The 22,577-nt window shown below is 45.5% G+C and overlaps 1 protein-coding gene and 1 non-coding gene across 2 annotated transcripts in view; both read right to left on the reverse strand.

Annotated features, from left to right (window-relative positions):
• Positions 1-16,926, reverse strand: part of GPR139 (G protein-coupled receptor 139) — a 37,609-nt gene extending 20,683 nt beyond the window's left edge. Inside the window, exon 1 of the mRNA XM_063098580.1 lies at positions 16,812-16,926. Coding sequence (XP_062954650.1) covers positions 16,812-16,926 — 115 coding nt within the window. The remainder of the gene's footprint in view (positions 1-16,811) is intronic.
• TRNAI-GAU (transfer RNA isoleucine (anticodon GAU)) lies at positions 14,570-14,643 on the reverse strand. Its single transcript has one exon. It is a non-coding gene; the product is annotated as a tRNA-Ile (tRNA).
• Positions 16,927-22,577: the final 5,651 nt, after the last annotated feature.

Consider the following 22,577-nt stretch of genomic DNA (forward strand, 5'->3'; position numbering starts at 1 on the left):
CTATGTGGGGGAATGGGGTGATGGAGAGGCCTGAGTGCAGTATTTGGCTACTGACTTGGGGTTATGACATCATCCCAAAATGTACTCCAGAAGAACAAATTATTATACTATATGGTAATAGGTTGAACCATATACAATGGACATTATGAAAAGGTAAAACGTGGCCCAATATTGACGATTTCATATAGCACAACCTAATAATTTTTGACTGGTTTTGCTACTGGACACACATGTCTTGAAAGCAAGGGTGAAGTTCATTCACGTTTTGTCTTCTCCAGTCCTTAGCAATGGTTCTGATGTGAAGGGGATGCTCAGTGTACACGTATGATAAAGACACGGGCTTGTGATCAGGAGACCTGCATGTCAGGTCTCAGAAAGGAGGGAGGTGAGTTCTAGACAGTGGGGACCAAAAGTCTGTGTTGATAACCCCACCCCGTCCCCAGCACTGTCCCCTAATCCAAGACTGGGGTTGATCCCCTTCCTGTTTGATTTCTTTTTGTGGCACTAGCAGCTAACACACAATTCACAAGTGAATAAACAAGGAGAAATCCAGGAGGTTTCACAGGGGTGGCTCCATCTTGGAGGTCATTCCTGCTTTTGACAATTTTATATATAAAACAAGCCCTGGGTCTGAGGTCCAAGAATACAGCTTCAGTTTTCAGCCTTGCCGACTCGTAGAAGCTTCAGAAAGCCATTTAACTCCTCTGGGTTTCAGCTTCATAATGGAAGAGACCTTTGTAAATTTTAATTCACTTTGCATACTAGTCAGTACTATAATAACATTAATAGTTATTATTGATGACTTTAAGCATTAGGAATAGAGTCTGGCACATAATAGGTGGTCAATAAACACTCAGTACATAAACTGGATTTGGAATTCTGAGAACTTGACTGAAATTGAGACCACTGATGGCTGAGAAAGGAAACTCTTGAAGAATCTGGAAGAGGATGTACTTTTTCAGGGGAATTTTTCCATTACATTATGCTACTTTAATAAAAAAGAAGTATCTCATTTTGTAGGTTAGATGTGGGGTGGAGAGGGAATTCACCTATTTGTCCTTGCTTAAAAATAATTTCAAGTAACTGCTTGGGGAGAGGGCAGTAGGGACACTGGGAGAGTCCTCAATCAGGATGGAAGACATAGTCGCTCAAAACGTCTGCAAAGACGAGGCTGGGAGGATGAACCAAGACAGAGGTCTATAGACACAGCATTTGTCTTGTCCCGTGTACTGAATGCCAATGTCTGCAGCGGACCCAATGGCAAGCACAGAACTCCATCAATGACATGCAGCCGTGTGACATCTCAGCTCTGCTGCTCACTAGCCAAATTACCCTGGGCAGCTCACTTTACTTCTCAAAGCCTCAGTTTCACCACTTGACAACCTCACAGGCACTAAACAAGGCAACATTGAACAATATGTTTGGTTCAGTGCTTGGCTCAGAGTAAGTGCTCAATAAATGGTAGTGCTGCTGCTGCTGCTGCTGCTGGAAATAGTTATTATTAAGATGTGTCTTCAGTATCTTCAAGGCTAGTATGGAGATTACATTTATGAGATTAATAATATAGTCATTCATTCATCCATCCATCCGTCCAATAGTTACCAAGCCCCTTACCATGTGCTAAGGCCCACCAGAGGGCATTGGAGTGACAGAGATGACTGGGAATCTGTGACTACTTCCAAGGGCTCACAGTCTAATTCAGCATCTTTTCAATGTCTCCAAGCAGAGATAAACCTTTCTTCGAATTTACAGAGGAACTTAAATTCCTTACCCCACCACCAACCTCATCCCTATTACATAACTTGTTCTATTTTATTATGACTGTTGATTTTCCTTTCTATCTAACTAGAGTGTTGATTCTTTAAGGGCAGGGACCATTTCATGTTTATCTTTGTCTTTCCCTCCATTATAATGCCCTATAATCTCTGGCACAAAGTAGGGCCTCATGCGATGCAACTTGGTCCTTAATAATGTAACCTGAAGAGCCCACTGGGTATCTGATACAAAATCCCTGTCAGTCATAAATAAAAAGAAACTCTTCTATTTCTTAAGCAACTACAATGTGCCAAGTGTTTTATGTACATGATCCTGCCTATTCCCCTCAACAAGGTGGGCACTCATCCTCATTTTACAGATATGGACGTAGAGGTTCAGAGAAGTTAACTAGAAACAGCTACAAAGTCCAGTTGGAACTCACATCCAAGTCTTATAGACTTCCCTTCTTGCAAAAAAAGCATTTGGGATGGTTGGCAAGGAGATAAGGCCAAAAGTATGATGGTGTAAATGGATGTGGGGTGTGTGCATGTGTGTGTGTGTACGTGTGTGTGTATTGTACACATAGTCAAATTTGAGGAAGGCATTAAAAGAGAAAATGTAAATTCCTACAGGGGTGAGGCAGGAAACAGAAGCGAGAGAGGCCAGTTATAGAAAACTCTTTTTTTTTTTTTTTTTTTTTTTTGTGACCGGTAAGGGGATCGTAACCCTTGGCTTGGTGTCGCCTGCACCGCGCTCAGCCAGTGAGTGCACTGGCCATCCCTATATAGGATCCAAACCGGCGGCCTCCCAGCGCCACTGCGCTCCCAGGGCCGCACTCTCCCGAGTGAGCCACAGGGTCGGTCCCAGTTACAGAAAACTGTTTGTGCTGGGGAGGCAATAGGGAGAGGTGGGGACTGTGGTGAAGTGGATGGCACAAGCACCAACTATGGGAGACTAGGTTTACTTGGCTCTAGGCTCTTGGTGACCATCGGAAAGGGATCGTTTTTTGCCAGACCTTAAAATTCTCAAGTCATGAGAAATCTGGATTTTTATGAGCTTGCCTCTAAATGTCACTAAGGAAGTGGCTGCTTTCTCAGAAAACCTTAAACAGATTTGCCCCACATTCTGAAAGGTCTGATTCCAGTTGGCTGTGGGCTGGCCATGACCTCTACTAGTTCAGACCTCTACAGGAAGGGAAAGGAGGGTGGTTGAGAAGGATGTTAACTGACATGCATCTGACCAGCATTTTGAGTAAAGCATTCAGTGCTGAGAGAAATAGAAAAAAGTCTCATTTCCCAGAGCCATCCTCCTCTGGCCAGAAGGTTTATTCCGAGAAGAGCCAAGAAACAACCAGCCTTTTCTTCCCTCTTTATGAGCTATCTCTGCCCATTTTCAAGATGTCCTTGGAGTCTCCACGTCAGTCTTGGGGGCATTACTCCTTTCTTCCTGCTGGACTCTGTGTCATCAGAAGTGAACACAGTCATGGTGACAACGTCCTCTGCCAGGCTGGCCAGAACTCAATCCCATTCATTTGTCAAATGACAGTGCTGAAGGTGACCCTTCTCTTCTTGTTCACCTCCGTCAGATGGCAGCCCAGCCCAGGCACTTGTTTTCTCACTGTTCAGGATTCTTATAACTGACAGCTGGGTCATTAGCAGGACTTGCCTACTGCCACGACCAAGATGACAGCTCTCTACTGAGCCACACTGGTCACAGATGTCCTTGGTGTCTGAGGACATCGTCAGCTTGCTCACCTCTCTCAACTGTCTCTGTTTGTACTTGGAGACTGAAGGTGATGGTGGATGGGGTAGCGTGGGATGTGCGAGGCTGGCTGTGAACACACCCCGTGCCCCACACTCCTACTGTGTGCCGGGCACTGCGCGGTGCAGATATTTCCCTGTCTCCTGCCAGCACCCATGAGGTCCTTCATACCACAGCAGCCTCCTCACTGTTTTTACTGCTCCCCTCTCACCACTGTCATCTACTCTTGTTAGAGCAGCCAGAGAGACCTCACCTGTGTCTTCTTGCAGCATTTAGAGTAATTTCCAAATTCCCTACTGCCCACATAATCCAGCCTGTGCCTACTGCTTCTCCCATCTCCTGCCACTCTCCTCTTGCTCACTGCACTCCAGCCTTGCTGGTTTTCCTTTGTGCCAGCTGTTTCCACCTCTGGGATTTTATCCTTGCTGTTCCCTCTGCCAGGAATCCCCTTCCCTACTCACTTCCCCTGTCTGGTTCCTCATTACTCAGGTCTCAGCTCAAATATCATCTCTTTGGAGAGCCCTTTCCTGAGCACTCTGTCGAATGCAGCTCCCCGTCACCTTACCTGTGGCATGTATCAGTACCTAAAATATTTCCGTGTGTGCAGTTGTCTACTTGCCTGTGGCTTGTCTTCCCAGTAGCATGTGTGCCTGTGCAAGGACATCTTTGTGTTCTTCTTTGCTTTTCCCTCACTGCTTAGAGGAATGCCTGGCATATGAGAGGGGCTCCGTACGTATGTGCTAAGTGAATACACTTGATATGATCACTCCCATTCCCAGATGAGGAAACTGAGGCTCAAAGAAGGGGTGATTACCTGCTCAAGACCTTGCAGCTAGCAAACTTGCAGTGCTGGGACTCAAACCCAGGTATGCCCAATTCCTAAAACAGTGTTACCTCTGTGATGCCCTCTGCTGAGGAGAGGGGGTGTTCCAGAAGGGTCCTGGGTGTGAAGGGCAGACATGATGTAGGACCACGTTCTGTGAGGGACAGGAGTGTGGGCCCTGGGATTCCTTTAAGGAATGCCCACCCCCATCCTCCAAATGGCACTGTCCCCTCTTAAACTCTCTCTTCAATCACTGCTCTATTCCACCACATCCCCGGGGAAGTTGCTGCTTTCCTTTCAAGAGGCAGATGATGGTCCTTGTCAGCAGCTGTGGAGCTGAACTGTGATGGTGAGGTCGGGAATGCTAAAAGCATGGGGCTGCAGCTGGAACAGAACCACCAGACACTCCACACCTTTGGCTGCAGGGTGCATGTGTGTATGCGTGGTATATGTGTGCATCTGTGCACATTTATACGTGTGTGTCTCTACATGTGGTGTATGTCAGTGTGTGTATGTGTGTGTGTGAGGTGTGTGTGTGTGAATCTCTGTGTTTATATATATATAAATACACATATATGTACATATATGTGTGTGTGGTGTGTGTGCCTGTTTGTCTGCATCTATGTGTGTCTGTATATGTGCATCTCTGTGTGTGGGTGGTGTGTGTGTGCGTGTGTGTGTGTGTGTCTCGGACTGTCTGTATGTGTGCATGTCTCTGTGTGTGTATGGTGTGTGTGCATTTGTCTGTGTGTGTCTTGGAGTGTCTGTGTGTGTCTATATGTGCACATCTCTATGTATATGTGGTGTGTGTGTCTGTGTGTGCATCTGTGTGTATGTCTCTGTGTGCATGCCTGTTTGTGCAGCTGTGAATGTGTGTATTTGTGTGTGTGCCTGAGTGGAGTCCCTCCGTTGAAATGATGTGGCTGGTAGCTTGCTTGCACTTAGCTGAAAATGATAAGAAATGTCTGCAGTAGAAAAACAATTCCCCCAGCGCTACCGACTGCCAAACATTCTGGCAAACAAGGAAGGAAAGAAAAGTCACTGGTGGGTACATCAGCTCACACACTGGAGAATGTGTTGTCCCGACTCAGGGTCAGTTCAGCTGGCTTTCATGAAGCACTGGCTTTCCGTTCCCCTTTGTGTTCATCTCATACTGTGTCTCTCCCTTTAGTCACTCCAGATGCTCTGGTCTTCTCTTTGTCCTTATACGTGGGCCCCAGTCTCCTCCTGCCTCTGGGTCTTCTCTCTTTGCCTCCTCCCTTCCATTCTTCCGTTCCTTACCATTTAGATTTCAGTCTTTCTTTCTTGAGGGGCGCTCTCCTTGGCCTCTCTGCCTGGGGCAAGTTCCCCAATGGTAAGCTCTCACAGTGCCATATTCCTCTACTTCATGACCTTTCACAGTTGAACTTTTACATTTATTTGGGTTTCTGACCTGCCGTGTGTGTGTGTGTGTGTGTGTGTGTGTGTGTGTAAATGCCTTGAGGGCAAGGAACAAGTTTTCTTGGCTCGCTATGAGCCTAGCACAGTGCGTGGTACTTGGCAATGCCAGGCACATGGGTGGATGGATGGTTAAATCAATCAACTAATGTGGGTCCATGTTCTGATATATGATCATACTATTTGGTTTCTCTTCTCATCCCTCCTTGACATGGGGCAAAATGAAAACACACGTTTGGGGTTAAAAGTCCTAGCTTCCTCTCAATGTAGTTCACTCAAGAGAAGCCCAAGACATTCTGCTTCTACTTTATAAAAAAGCAAAGATTCTGGGTCATCCATACAGAGAAGTTCCCTCCCTTCGAATCCTGCTGGGATCCAAGGTGCCCCACACTCCGACCCTTCCTTCTTTACATTTCTGCTGCTGGTGGCAGAGGTAGCAGGGTTGTTCCTGCTGCTGTGATGGCCAAAGCTCAGCAGATTTGGAATGCAGAAGACTTAGGGTCAAGGTCCAGCTCTGCTCCTAATTAGCTGTGTGTTCTTGGGGGACCTCCTTGCCCTCCCGGCCTCAGTTTTTTCATCACGGGCATTGTATTAGACCAGTGTTCCCCAGACTTTAGTGAATGGCTGGCTGCAATGTACTGAATGCTTGTGCCCCCCTCCCACATCCGTATGTCTAAGTCTTAGCCCTCAGTGTGGTGGTATCTGAAAGTGAGGTCTTTGGGAGGTGATTAGGTCATGAGGGTGGAGCCTACATGAATGGGATTAGTGCCCTTATATAAGGAATCCCAAAGAGCTCTTTTGCCCTCTTTCCACCATGTGAAGATACAACCAGAAGTCTACTGGTGAGAAGGGCCCTCACTAGTACCCAACCATGTTGGCACCCTGATCTCAAACTTCCAACCTCCAGAACTGTGAGAAATAAATTTTTGTTGTTTACCAGTCACCCAGTCTATGGTACTTTGTAACAGCAACACAAACTGACTAAGACACCCACCAACTTTATAATTCTTGCCCCCTTCAAAAATTTGTTTCATCTGTACACTTATTTACTTAGCATTTTACTTAGCTTTTTTCCCCTTAAATTTATATTCCAATACAAATGTGATGTGAACCACATATCTAATTAAAATTTTCTCGTAGCCACATTAAAAAAGCCAAAAGAAACTCGAGAAATTAATTTTAATAATATATTTCATTTAACTACATACATCCAAAATGTAATCAATATAAATTATTAATGAGATATTTAACTTTTTTTCCATGCTAAATTTTCAAAATCTGATGTGTGTTTTATACTTCCAGCACATCTCTCTATGGATGCTACATTTCATTGACCTCTATTTATTTTTTTCTTCCAAATTTTATTTTATTTTGTCAATATACAATGTGGTTGATTATTGTGGCCCATTACCGAAACCTCCCTTCCTCCTCCCTCTCCCCCTCCCTCCCGACAATGTCCTTTCTGTTCACTTGTTGTATCAAATTCAAGGAATTGTGATTGTTATGTCTTCTTCCCTCCCCTACCTCCGATTTATTTGTGTATTTATTTATTTATTTTTAGCTCCCACAAATAAGTGAGAACATGTGATATTTCTCTTTCTGTGCCTGAATTGTTTCACTTAATATAATTCTCTTTAGGTCCATCCATGTTGTTGCAAATGGCAGTATTTCATTCTTTTTTATAGCAGAGTAGTATTCCATTGTGTAGATATACAAAATCAACACACAAAAATCAGTAGCATTTCTATTCCCCAATAGTGAACATGCAGAAAGAGAACTCAAGAAAGCTTGCTCATTTGACCTCTATTTAGAAGTCATAAAAATGTATTTTTGAAAGAGTAGACTCACATACCCAAGTTGTTTCAAGTATACAGTTATTTTCTAATAACTGAATAGAGTATCAGATTTTAATTATAAATTAATTAAAATGAAATGAAATGAAATATTCAGTTCCTTAGTTGTACTAGTCAGATGCTCAATAGCCACATGTGGTTAGTCATTACTACATTGGACAGCACAGATGGATAACAACCCCAGATAACAAATCAGCCTTCCTGTTGTAAACATAATTACAATGGCAATACAAGAGTGGCATTAAATTCTAGCTAGATACTGCTGCCTGCCAAGGTACTGATCCCAAGGCCTCTCTGTGTCTGTTAAAAAAGGAAATTTAGCACATTTTTAAAGTGTTAAGGGCATACTAGCTAAAGCTTTCTCTTTGATGCAATCAGAAGGATTAAGAAAACTGAAAAGGGATTTCAAGCTGCAGACTTATACCACCGAAAACAATCGTGTATACCAACAAAACAAACCAAAAAAATCTAGGTGATCACTCTGAACTCTGAAATTACCCAGCTTCTTTCTCCTTTAGTTCTATCACTTTGCTACCTCTTTGGAGTGTACTAGCAGTGTGATTTCATGAAAAGCAAACAAAATAAGAGTTGGGAAAACCAAGTTCTGGTTAAGACTCTGCCATTTTTAGCTCTGCAATTTTGGGAAAGCTCTCAGATTCCTCATTGTGTGAAATGGAGATGTTGGACTCATAAAAAAAAGAGCAGCCATGGAGCACTGTGCCCTGTGCTAGGTTGAATCACCTAATTTCATCCACATCATAAATCCATGAGAAAGGCACTGTCATACCCATTCTGCAGACAGGAACACTGAGGCTCAGAGAGGGTAAAGCAACTTGTCAGAGCCCCAGTAGGAAGCCACGAGGCTGGAATTTGAATCCAGGTCTGGGGACCACTGAGCCCATTTCCTAATCCACCATTTTGGCAGGTTCTAAAAACTCTTCCTGTTCCAAAAAAATGGATTTGAATTCCAAGACAATGTCAACATGTAATTTGGGGTAATTTTTGGAGCTATTTCTTTCAGTTTATGCCAAATTGCTGGTTTCCTGAGTTGGCATGTTTTTCCTGTTTGGCTACATATTTCTCTGGGTCTCTATCCCTATTATTCCTCATTTCTCCCTCCAGATTCTTGTTTTTATTCTCTACCTACTGTGGAACCCATTGGTGCTTCTTGGTGCTTCTTGCAGCTTTCCCCACTCCGAGTTTGCGAATTGGCAGCCTGGTGGGCCATATCAAGCCTGCAGAGCTGTTTGGTTTGGCTTACCAAGTGCTGGCTCACATGGTGTTTTTAAAATTTTTGAATTAGCTGCCAATATTGAAATATTGGACATTTTATATAAAAATCTGGATTTCTAGATTTTTGGAACGATTTGGCAACACTGAATCATTGGCTGGAAAGCCAAGTGGTGGCAGCACTTTCTAGCTCCCTTGGTCGATATCCTCCCCGTTGTTGTCACCCCCACCTCTCAACCCAGCCTGAGTGTCCATTGTCAGCTGTCACTGTGCGTGTGCTGCTGTTTTGTTATAATAAAGCTCGGCAGCAATGCTGGATAGTGCTGTGTCATTTCCTAATTGTGTGGCCTTGGGTAAGCGTCTCAAAGTTCTCCTCTGAAAAATGGAAATAATCTGTACATGCCTCAAAGTATTGTCATGAGAATTAAATGAGTTAATGCATGTTAAGGGCTTTAAAAAATCCCTTGCATATAGTATGTGCTATATAAGTATTACCAATTATTAAGAGTAAAGTGTAGAATTTTTGTCTTGTTTTTTGTGCACATATCTCTATCACTGATGGAAAATGAGAGACCAAGAGAGACACATGCTTTCAGAAAAACACCAGGGAAGCATAATTCTTTGGGTAAGTGAAGCATTTCTTAGAACCGGACCACTTTGTTCATTTACATTATCTGACAGCCACTCCCCCTGGCCCTACTAACCCCTAGAATTTTGGGTGCCCTCTGCATTTGCCTGTATGTTTCAGATCCACACAGAAGATCAGTGGCAGGACCCTTTCTGTCATGACCCTGGCTGCAGTACCCAGGACAACCTTGCTGGTGGTACTTGTCAGTCTCTACCAGTGTTAGCTGAAGGCCATTTCATGTTCTGGACTGGTATTATTTCTGCGAGTTTCAATGAATCCCAGGCAACTCTTTTGGGGGACAAATTCCCTAGGCTTATGATGGAATCGATTGCTTAATACATTGGATCATTTTCTTCTAGTTTGCCAAGGCACAGAGTTTCATTTCCACGTTGAGCTAAATTCGGCACTTATGGAAAAGACCTATGTGTAAAGTGATATGTGGCTACAGGGAATTCACAAGGCTTGGACACAAAGATATGTTAGACAATAAAACAATGCGAGTTACTATTTATTGAGCTCCCACAATATGCAAGGGACTGTGAGAATCCTTTGCATGTTTTATTTCTAATCACAGCAACAATGCAGGGCACAGAAGTTAAAAACATTTATTGAATTCTTACCCTATCTGAGAGCAAGTATGTGCCCAAAATGGTGCTAAGCATTTTTACAATTTTATCTAATTCTCAAAACAACCCTATGAGATAGGTGGTGTTATTATTCCATTTGATGGCTAATGAGGCTGACTCACAGAGAAGAGAACGTGACATATCTGCCTGAGGGCACAGACTAGCAAGTAGGGGAGCCAGCATTCAAACCCAGGCACTTTGACACCAGAGACCACTTGCTTAAATGCCGCACTTGACTGCCCACTTTCTTTCAGATAAGAAAACTAGGGCTCAGAGAGGTGAGGAATTATACTTGAGATCACACAGCAAACAAGGGTAAAACACAAGATTCGCATCCATGTCCAGTTCCACTACAATGTGTTTTACACTTGGCCTCACAAAACAGAAATGACATGATCATTACAGAAACTGTGTGTGGGAAAGAACTATAAAACCACTGTCCTGGACTCCAGGCCAAAGCCAGTTAAGGCAGCCTTCAGCATAGCTGCATTATTGGTCCATGCTAGTATCCCATCAATGGGCCATGTCTCCAACTAAAGCTACACAGGCAGAGCCTGGATCTCCTTGGGCCTTTGACAGACTCATCAAAAATGACTTGTCCAAGGTCACACAGTTAGTTATGGCTAGAACAAACCTGCAAACCAGGACTCCTAATGCAGTGCTCTTTGTCTCACTGTTGTAGCAGGTGTCAGACAGGTCAGACAGGTTACAGAGGTGAATCAGGTGCACCATGTAGGGACTGTTTGGAATTGGAGTGCATGTTCACTTTTGAAAGGGGCAGCCATTGAATAAATTATGGTAAAAATACACAATGGAGTACTATGTAGCTGTACAAAAGAATAAGCTTCATATATATTGTTACTGATGATTAATATATTAAGTGAAAAAGAGCAAATGTAGGACAGTGTGTGTAACATGCTTATTTTGAGGAGAGTAAAAATAAGGGAGAGTTAAAACCCTCAATTCATATTTTCTTGTATATGCACTAAGGTATCCCTGAAAGAAAACGTAAGAAACAAAGACACTAACAACAGTGGTTACCTGTGTGGGGGTGGTGGATTTGAGAATTGATAACGGGGAAAGTGATTGAAGGGAGACTTTTCACTGCATGCCTTTTTATTTTTAGGTTTTTGAATGATATGCCGTTACCTGTTTAGTGTTCCCTTCCACCCCACCCCCAAAGGCAGCTATTCCTCAGCTACCTTCTGGGAATGTGAACCTAATGTCAATTCTTGTGGTTTTTCAAGGAAACTTGGAAATCTATTTTTTTTTTTTGTCTTTTATGTGACCGGCACTCAGCCAGTGAGTGCACCGGCCATTCCTATATAGGATCCGAACCCGCGGCGGGAGCGATGCTGCGCTCCCAGCGCCGCACTCTCCCGAGTGAGCCATAGGCTCGGCCCGGAAATCTATCTTTAAAAATCCCAATTTTAAATTTCAAATTGTTCATTGCTAGTATACAGAAATACAATAGGTTTTTACATATTAACCATATGTCCTGCAAATGTGCTGAACCCACTTGTTAGTCCTTAGGAGATTTTTTTGGTGGAGTCTTTGCAATCTATTTATAAAGGCCATTATAACATCTATGAAGAGAAATGATTTAATTTATTCCTTTCTGAATATTTTAAATTTATTTTTCTTGCCTTACTGCATTGGCTAGGACATTCAGTACAATGTTGAATAGAAGTGATGAGAGCAGCCATCCTTGCCTTGTTCTGGATCTTAGCGGGAAAGCATTCAGTCTTTCATCCTCAAATATAATGTAAGCTGTAGATTATGAATGCCCTTTATCAGGTTAAAGAAGTTCTCTTTCTTTTCCTAGCTTGATGAATTTTTATCATGAATAGATGTTTAATTTTGTCAATGCTTTTCTGCATCTATTGAGATAAATCATATGGATTTTCTTTTGTAGTTTATTAATATGGTGAATTATACTGAATGATTTTCAAATGTTGAGCCAGCCTTGCATTCCTGGGATAAACCCAAGTTGGTCTTGAGGTATTATTCCTCTTATATATTGCTGTATTAGAGTTGTTAATATTTTGCTGAAGATTTTTGTATCTATGTTCATGAGAAATACTGAGCTGCAGCTTTCTTTGTTTGAAATGTCTGTCTAGTTTTGATATTAGCGTAAAGCTAGTGTCATAAAATGAGTTGGGAATTTTTCCTAATTTTTAAATAATGAAAAAATAACATACAGAGAGCTTATTGTGTGCCAGGCATTGCATTCAGTGCTTGACCCTTTTAGTCTTCATAGAAATCCTATGAAGTATGGACTATTATTAACATCACCCTCACCTTACAGATGGGGAAACTGAGGCACAGAGCAGTTAAACTCATTTGCCTAAGATTACACAGCTTTTAAGCAGCAAAACCAGGACTCAAACCCCAGAGATCCAGCTGCAGAGTTTGTACTCTTAACCTGTTATACATTTACTCTAATTAAAGATGTTCACGGGCTAAAGGAAACACACCAGCAGGGCTTAGTCCAGCTTATGGGCCACCAGTTTTCCACCTCTAGCTAACAACAACAGTAACCACCATGTGTCAGGTTTACTACCTGCCACAGGTACAGTCTGCCTCAGGCTACAGACTCCTCATCCCCCTTCACCTTGCACCAACCCTCATAGGCAGATATTATCATCCTCACTTGGCAGTTGTGGAAATACTCCCTTCTGCTGGGTTGGCATGCAGTTTCAAGCTATCATCCTCTTTCTCACCTGTCTTCCTTAGCATTCATGGCAGCTTTCAGAAGGTAAAATTAAAGAAAAAATATCTTTCAAATCTCAATTTAACTTTGCACTACTTCTTCCTTATCAGGCAAGCTCGCCCATCTTCTCCTCAACCCCCTCTGTCTTCCCCAGGCATGCAACTTTATCTTTTCCTCCTGCACTCTTTTTCTCTTTTGCACTGTCTTGTCCTAGCTGTCCCAATCAGTGTCCCCAACCCTTCCTTGTTGGCTATGCTGACTTATTTTATGTGTCTCAAGACATGAGAAACATCTTGCTTACTCAGAAAGGAGTAGGAGAGAGGGAAGGAGATGGAGTTTTAGGAATAGCTGAGACACCAATGTTCTCCACTGATCACATAGCACGAGGGACCAAGGCTAATTAAAACAACTTCTCGGCAGTAATGTAGATGATGCAATGCAGTGAAAAGAACATGTGTTTGCATGCTGGTTTAACCGTGTGACCATAGACAAGATGCCCCACTTCTCTGAATCTCAGTTTGTACTTCTGTAAAAGAAGTTCAGACACATGTGTAGGTCACAGGGGGTGTGGTGGAGATTAAGTAAAAAAGAGCTGGTATGGAGAAGGCCCTGAGTAATATGTGTTTTCCTCAGACGAGGCACTGTGCTAAGCCACTTTTACATAGGAGGGCTCTTCAAAAAGTTCATGGACAAACAGAATGAAAAGATAATGTGAATCTTTCCATGAACTTTCTGAAGTACGCTTGTAGATTATCTTATGTAATATACTCTATCAGCGTGGTAAGTAGGTACGACTGTTATCCGCATTTTACAGATGGGGAAAATGATGGTACAGAGAGGTTAGGAATTCTTAAGTGGCCAAGCTCTGCCCATACTTTACATTAGAATTCCTTGGATCCTACACTAGACCAGTGAAATTAGACCCTCTGGGACAATTCCTAGAAGCAGAGAATTGGACCACATGCCTTTTCCCAAGCTCTGCCTTCCAACCTAGAACTGAAAGTAGTCAATGACATCTACCACTTTCCCTCCTTACCGGCTCCCCTGTTGCCAAACACTCCTATCTCCTTAACCATCCCTCAGTTCCCACCCACGTCTCCGACTACTATTTGGTGAATGTGGAAAACTTGGGGTGAGCCCACTGCCGGGAACAGTGATTCAATTAAAATCTCAGTTTTCAGCAGTATCAGCCAGGCCTGTGGTCAGCTACTTCACACCCAGCAGAGCTGCGCCTCCTGGTCAGTGGGAAGGTAATGAGGGTTTGCTAATTGCTGGTGGCTGTGGCGAGCCCAGCAGGAGGAGTGACACATTGGGCTAAGTGCTTTCTTCTGTGCACCTCTCAGTCCCTCCTTGGCTCACTGGGCAGGTTGAGCAGCTCCCCTCTTCCTTACAACTCAATCGTGGTAACCAGAACTATACCAGCATAGCATGAATCAATGAGTGTGTCAGGCGCTGAGCTGAGTGCTTAACTTGCACCATTACCTCCACCAACATTGTTCCTTCTCACCCCATTCCAGGGGGTAGCTACTTTCATAAGGCCTATTTTACAGATAGGGAAACTGAGGTACAGAGGAATGAAACAACCTAAACCTGCAGAGACTAGATTAACACTCAGTCTGCACTCTTAATTGCCTCCCTTTATGGCTTTAAAAGAATGACTGAAGGATTTCACCTCTAAACCAACCTTGTAGGCTGTTAACAGAACTACTATTAGCCCATGACATTTTTTTCTTTTTTGGTGGCTGGCTGGTCCAGGGATGGAACCATGGACCTTGGTGTTATCAGCACCATGCTCTAACCAACTGAGCTAACTAGCCAGCCCCTCAATGACTTTTGGACAAGCCTGGCCTCCCCAGTTATTCTTCTCTAGCTTGCTTGGTCCTTCTGCATCCATCCTCTGCTTCTAGAATCATAAGCTTCCATTTGTGAACTCCTTGAACTCAGGGGCTGCCCGTTAGGAGTCTTTGAGTCCCTTTGGTACCCCCTTAACACTTGGCATAGGCAGTCAAATCTATTAGTTGAGCGTATGAATACATTAACACCCTCCAAGTTGTAATTCCAACCCTTCACTCTTTTAAGTCCCCAAGCTCTGGGCTGAGCCCATGCCCAGCACAGTGCCTAGCATACAGTACGTGCCGATGCTGTGGGTCAGGAAGGCCATAGCTGGCCTAGAAGTTAGGCTGTGAAGGTCTGAGGTATCTTGTCTTCCACCTTGAGGTCTTTGAATGCCTGAGCTTTCCCTCTTCTCTCTATCCTCATGTCCCTGCTTTGGACTCAAGGAGGGTGAGTCTGCCTCTTGTCTTTTTGTTTCTGTCCCTTAAAGGCATTTCAGAAGAAAAGCCTGGGAGAGTGAGTGAGTGGCCACCTCAGTCAGTAGAGGAGATGGCTGGCTCAGACACATTCTGTTGGGTGGCTGAAGGGAAAGTAGGTTTCGTCGCTTTTCTGGTTTAGCAAGCATCATCAATAACCCACCTTCTCAAAAACTAATTTCCCAAAAGAGCTCTGGGGAGAGGCTCAGGAAGGCTGAAGGGAGAAGTGCAACCTGGATCAAAATCAATCCCAGCTCTGGGTAATTACAGGACATGTGCTCCCACCCTGGCAGGGCGAATCAGAGACTGAGCTATCCTAGGGCAGCCAGAGCGATTAGTTAGAAATAAAAGCCTCATCATTCACTGGGGCAGAGTGTCACACATTAGTAAACTTGTGCTTTCTCATGCCTGCCAAATCTGGGAGGGGGTATTTATTCAAACACAATCTCATCAGGGCCCTGGCTGCCAAATTAAATGTTTTAGAAAGGAAATCTTAACAAGGCTCTTAGAAGTCCAGCTCCCAAGATCCCAGGATCCCAGGATGCTATGGTTCTCAGACTGGAAGATGATGGGGTAGATGATGCTAAACTTTTACGCTGTACGTTGGATTTTTTCTTTCTGTTCTTTTCTGTCCCTCTCTCCCCTCTGCATGCAAGTGACCTTTAGGAATCTTTCTGCCACAGAGACTATCTAGAAGAAGAGGCTGTCCTAAGAAAAACGTCTCTCTCTCTCTCTCTCTCTCTCTCACACACACACACACACACACACACCAGGCAAGCTCCCCCTCCATCCTCCTCGGCAGCTCGGCTCTCTTCAGGAATTCAGCACAAGTCTCAGCCACTTTGGAGAGGACATTAAGATGTGGAACCTGCTAGACATCTGCAGCAGCTGTGAATTGCCTAGAGTGAGTGGACCTGGAGGCAAAGCCAGGGGGCAAGGCATGTCCTCAAGGAGACTGTGACCCCCTGAGGTGGTGGCCCAGCAGCTCTGGCCACAAGACATCCCAGGTCCACCCCTGACTCATCCCAGCCAGCCCAGAGCCCCCTTTCTCTCTCAGGGGTGGGCAGCGAGGTCACATCCTCGATTCGTCCCTATGCCCCCTAGCAAGACAGCACCCAGCATCTGGGGTTCGTCAGACAGGGACACAGAGAAGGGCAGAGGTGCCCCCGGCTGGGGTGGACATTTGGAGCAACGGGCGAAATGAAGTCTCCCCGAAGCCTTCTGTCCAGAACGTGCAGGCAAGTCACATATACAGCTCTCCATGGAGCCCCTCACGGACGCCCGAGCCCCCTAGACGCGCACACAAATGCACACGGGAATACACACACACACACACACACACACACACACACACACACACACACACACACACACACACACACACACACACACACACACACACACACACACACACCCGAGCCCCCTAGACGCGCACACAAATGCACACGGGAATACACACACACACACACACACACACACACACACACACACAGGCCCCAGCAACTTCCTTTCCCCTCAGTCTGGAAATCTCCGCAGTTGCCCTTAAGGCTTAAACTTTTTCACGGGCGGCGCCGGGAACGCGCGGGGAAGGATGGGGCTGGGGGGGGCGGGTTCCGGGCAGGGTCGCTCCGCACTTGGGGCTCCTGGCTTCCCTCCCTCTCCCCTACACCTCTCACCTGGTAAACCGAGGCACAGCAAGAGGCTGTAGTAGACCACGGGCACGACGCCCAAGCCACAGGGTGCCCAGGACAGCGAGCTGTTGGCTACGAGGTGGGCGTGCGTGTGCTCCATGAGCGCGCCCCTCGCCGCCCCGCGCCCGGCCTGCCAGCCCCGCTCTGGACGCCGGCTCGGTGGTGGCGGAGGCAGCAGCTGGAGCGGCAGCGCCTGTCTCCCCGCAGGACTTGTCTAACCCTTGGCCGTGGTCCACCTCTGCTCGCTCCGCACCTGCCCGCCTGGAGTCTCGGCTCAACCCGCCTGCAGGGTGTGCGGGTCGCGGGGCGCGGGGCGCGGGGACTCGAGAGGGGCTCCCGGAGCCCGTCTGTGCACCTCCCACCTCGGACCCGCTCGGCTCCCGCCTCGGAGCCGGGGCACTGGGACGCCGCTCCCCGCAGCCAATCAGCAGCTGTCTGGACGCGGGGGGGAGGGGTCGGGGGTGCACGAGAGGTGGGGGTTCCAGCTGCCACCGTTGGCTCCAGTTTCAGGGGAGAAGATGGAGTTACACCTGGGAACCCCGGAGGACGACCGGGGTAGAGAGCAGGGTGCCCCCATGTCCAGGCCCCGCGGAAGGGGCGTGGTGTGGGTGGGACCTGCTTCTCCCGCAGCGGCTCCTTACGCTTCCAGCGTGTCCTCAGTTTGCCTTTGTGGACTCTCTTCCCAGCCACCTCTCTTCCCCCTCGCCAATGAGTCCATCTCCATATAGAGGATCCTGCGCCCAGGGCATGGGGGCGGGGGAGGCTGTCGGAGCAGCGAGGATGCTGAAGGGTTGTCCGATTTCCTGGACCAGGGGCGCTGAGCTGGCAGGCTCAGTACGGAAGGGTGCGTGCGTGTTGACCCTGGGGGCGGCCAGCTCTGGACTGTCCCTGAGCCGGAGTGCTTTAGAAGGGGATGCTGGCCGGCAGAGAGAAGACTGCCACAAGCAACCCTTCAGAGAGGGAGAAGAATGTTACAGCCACTCAGACAGACACGCACCCACGCTCACACAAAGACACACAATACCCGGTGAGGCGGGTGCGCTCATGCACTCGCTCAGGCTCGCGGATGCCCTCTCACCCCACATTCGGACAGGCAAGACTTCATTCACAGGCACTCCAAAGGTACACACAGGCACGTGAGAGTCATCGCGTGGTCTAGAGTGCCTGAAGGTTGTGTGAAGGATAGGATTGGTAAAGCAGGTGGGATCCAAGCCATGCAGTCAGGGGAGGCAGGTGGAGCGTTCCCAGTGCAGCTCTTCCCGGGGCCACCACAGAATTGGGAAGGAAGAGACATCTGTCTGGGGCTCAAGACAGTGTGTGAGAGAGAGTTAAATATTCTTCAGAATATAAATTCACACACACACACACACACACACACACAAAACCGGGGGGGGGGGCGGAAGAAGATATAACAACCACAATTACTTGAAGTTGATACCACAAGCAAACAGAAAGGACACTGTTGGGGGGGAGGGAGGAGAAGGAGGAGGGAGGGAGGTTTTGGTAAGGGGCAACAATAATCAACCACAATGTATATCGACAAAATAAAATTAAAATAAATAAATAAATACATACATACATAATGGGGAGAAAAAAATAAAATAAAATAAAAATAAAAATGAAAAAAAAATTAAAAAAAGAAAGATTCAGAATGGACATGAAGCGAAATGCAATGAGGATAACCAGCATTACCTCAGACAATCAAAAAAGAAAAATATGTCAATAATGATAAAAACATGTGTATAGAATTTGAAACATAAAATAAGTTAAATATTAGAACTGGATCAAATACAAAGCAAGAAGTATCATAATGAGATTGCTATTTATATATTTGGGGCTAGGTTAATTTTGATAAGCAAAACATGTGCTGAAGGAATTACTCCTAACAATAATAAATCGTTAATACAGTTTTAAAAAAAAAAATTCTGCAGAAATACCGAGGCAAGGCATTTCCAGGAGCAGGCTGTAGCAGCCGCCAATGCGGGAGCATATGATGGGCTCTGTGAAGCCTAAGACCCCCTCCGCTCCGCAGCAGCCCTCCTTCCCATATGGCACCCATACCTGGAGAGGAGGAACTGGCTAGGCTTTTCCCAACCTCTTCCACATCTCCCAAGGTGGAGGGGACCCCTTCCCCTCATGCCCAGCAAGGAGGAAAAGCAGGCATGCACCTCTAGGGCAAGGTAGAGAACTCCAAAGCACAGAGAGCCAGGCAGTTTGCATAAGAGAGGTAAGAGAGGGGATAACGAGGCACGTGTCCCCCTTAAAGGGGCAGATTATTACAAAGTCACAGGTGACCAGTGAGACAGGGTCTGATATTTCAAGCCCCATTAGATATAAAAATTTCATTGTGACCTCTGTCATTGTTTAAATATGACTACCCCCAACAAAAACAGAATAAAAGCACCACGGTGTTGATAAATAAGGCAGTACCTGGCCGCGGTAGAGGCTCAATAAATAATTGTGCAAAACCCTGTAGACTGGGTTTGTCAGCAGGTGGCTAGACCGAAATGAGAAATCGGGTTTGGGCGGGGGGAGTGTATGTGATTTGACAAATCTCCCGGTCTCTTCAGAGATCTCCCTACCTTGAGAATCATGGATAAGGCCTCAGGCTTTTGCACTGCCTGTTCCCTCTGCCTGGAATGCTGTTCCTCCAGAAAGTTGAATGGCCTTTCTCCCTACCTTCTTCAGATCTTTGCTCATATGTGTCCACTGAGGCTTTCCTTACAATTCTACTTAAAATTGAAGTCTCTACTCCACCTCGCACCCCCGGAAATATTCATTTCCTTTGTCCCTCCTCTGCTTATTTTTTCTCCATAGCATTTAGCACTTAGTGCTCAGCCTACCATAAGCATTGTATTTATTTATTTTATTTCTTGTCTGCTTCCCCTTTTACCAGGGCAGAGTCTTTTGTCTGTTCTTTCTATCCTCAGCTTCACACAGAGCCTGCAAGTTGCACTCTCAATAAACATTGAAAGAAGGGAAGGTCTCAGCACCCACTAACCTAAAGCTTGGGGAGATGAGTTTTCCTTTGCTTGCCCTTGCAGGCCAGAGTGTCAGAGCATGGGACGCTATTGGAGCTGGGGATGGGGAGCACAGTCTCAGATTTAGCATGTAATGATCATGTATGACTAGCCACTCCAAAAATGATTTGACTGGTTTGAATTCTGGAGTTCTAGATAGAGACTCTTTATAAAACTAGAAACTTGGCTGGGCAGAGCAACTGGGTTGCATGGGGAATCTTGATGGGCCTTACTGTGTCTGAGCTGCTATTTGCCCAACTGTAAAATGGGGTTGAAGGAAACCAGGGATGCTGAACAGGGAACTTGGTGAAAGTGGTGTAGACTACGAGTCTAAAGAATGGGAAATTGGACAGGGTCCTCTGCTGGATAAATTGGGAAACTTGGTAGCTTGTTCCGAGTTTCCTGAGAAAGTGATCATTTGGATGAGAAGATCTTTAAGGTCTTGGATCAGGCTTTGGGTGTTCTTGGTCCCAGGGAAAGGGCAGGATGAGTTAATAACAAAAATGTATTTAATTTTTCTCAAAGTGCCAACTCACTTGACCACCTTTGTATGACAATGGCGTGCTTGAGCTGACAACTGTGGTTGGTTAAATTCATTCATTTCAGCAGACTTTTACTGGATATTTAACATGTGCTGGTCAAGACCAGCCACATAATTTGCAAGGCCCAATGCAAAATGAAAATGCAGAGCCCCTTGTTCAAAAGTTATTAAGAATTTCAAGGCAGCAGCAGCAGAGCCTTATGTCAAGCATGGAGCCCTTCTAAGCGTGGAACTCTATGTGACTTCAGAGGTTGCACATCTGTGAAGCCAGTCCTGCTTAGGGTACAGGGGTGGGTAATAAAAGTTAACACTTATTGAGGATTTCTTATGAGACATCCATGTCTCAACTCATTTTATCCTCACAGTTACACTGGGAGGAAGGCACAATTATTAGCCCCATTTCACAGGTGAGAAAACCAAGGCAAAGAGAAGCTCAGTAATTTGTTGAAGACCACCCAGCAAGGATTGGGTCAAAGGCAGTTTAACTTCAGTACCTGTGCTGAACTGAAGCCTTTGGGGGACTCGGACTAGTGGAAGGACAGATACAGGACAGAAAACTGTCACACACAGTAAGACAAGCTTCATGTAACATGAAGGGAGAGTCTTCATTTATCTTGTCCTCCACTGTGTCCCCAGCACAAACAACACTGCCAGGTAGATGGCCAGAAATAAATCTTAAGTGAATAAATAATTAAATATAATATATATGCAGAATGTTAAGGGAAGAGTTGGAAACTCAAATGCCTATAAGCCTGGGAAGATAATGAACATGAGTGAGGCAGACATGCTGTACATTCTTCACTTCCATAAAGAAACATGCTGTCTCCCATTTTCCTGGAAACACTTGGCCTTCTTGGTCTAGATTTCATTTCTCCACTCTTTGATAGAGGCAGTTATATGAAACAATAATGCTTTAGTCTAAGAAAAATAGCAACTCATGCCTAACATAAATTGCAACTCTTTCCTTGGAGTTGGGAAGGCAGAAGGGAGTGGTGGGGACTGTAACAAACTGGAAGTAGGTATGTTAGCATACAGAATGTACAGTTGTTTTTAAAAGTTGACATGGTCTCTGCTTTCCTGGATCTTAAAGTCAAGTGCAAGAGATAGGCATGAATCAACACACACACACACACACACACACACACACACACACACACACACACACACACACACACACATAGATAAGAGCTATAAAGAAAAAGCCAAAGGAATGAAAGAACACGTACCAGGGAGATCTTACGAGATCTGGGAGTCAGGGAAGGCTTCACTGAAGAAATAACATTCGAGCTGAGATGTGAAGGACAAGTAAGGGTTAACTAGGTGAAGGGACGTGGGACTGGGGGTTCGGGGAGCATCCCAGGTACAGGAAAGAGCAAGTGCAAAGGTACTGGGGTGGAAGTGAGAAACTGGAAGACCAAGGAGTGGAAAGTACAGGGAGCTGGATGCTCTTGAAGAATGGGCAGGTCCTCGTTGGCTCTCATGAGAAGTTTGGTCTTTTTCCCTGTTTTTAAGCAGAGGCATGCTGTGATTAGATTTTCAAACACTTGCTATGTCAGGGAGGTGGAGAATTGATGGAAGGGAGGCAAGAATGGAGGTGGGAAGACAAGTTATGAGGCTGTCAAGTTTGACATGTGAGAAACAATGGTGGCTTGGGCAAGGGTGGTATTGATGTTGGAGTGAATTGCACCCCGGAAGTTAGGAGAGTCAGTGCATGGGGGGTGGGGCAGGAAAAGACAGGAGGGAGGTGGGAGAGAAAAAGAGTTAGCTATAGAGAGAGAGACAGAGATGTGGAGAGAGACACAAGATAGATGAATTGACAGGCAGATGGATAGGGAGAGAGACACAGAGTACAACTGCATGATTGAGATTGTTCTGGATGGGAGGACTGGAGAAAGGGGACTTGGAGCCCCCTCAGTCCACGTGGCTGACCCATTCTGTCTCCCCACCTCCCATAGGAGAATAACTTGCCCTCTGGTTTCTCCTTGCTCTTTTAAGACTCCTCTTAAGGGTCACATCATACTTGAAGTCTTTCCTGACCTCCTGTCCCCCTCCACCCCCGACATAGACAACCCCTCTTCTTCAACATCTCTTGCCACACTGTGTGGCCACTCAGGGGTTATCTGTTACCCTTCCTGTATTAGGATCACCTGCTGGGCAGAGTAAGTTTCCTTCATCTCTGAATCTTCAATG

The sequence above is a fragment of the Cynocephalus volans genome, chromosome 6, assembly GCF_027409185.1.
Source record: "Cynocephalus volans isolate mCynVol1 chromosome 6, mCynVol1.pri, whole genome shotgun sequence".
NCBI lineage: Eukaryota > Metazoa > Chordata > Mammalia > Dermoptera > Cynocephalidae > Cynocephalus > Cynocephalus volans.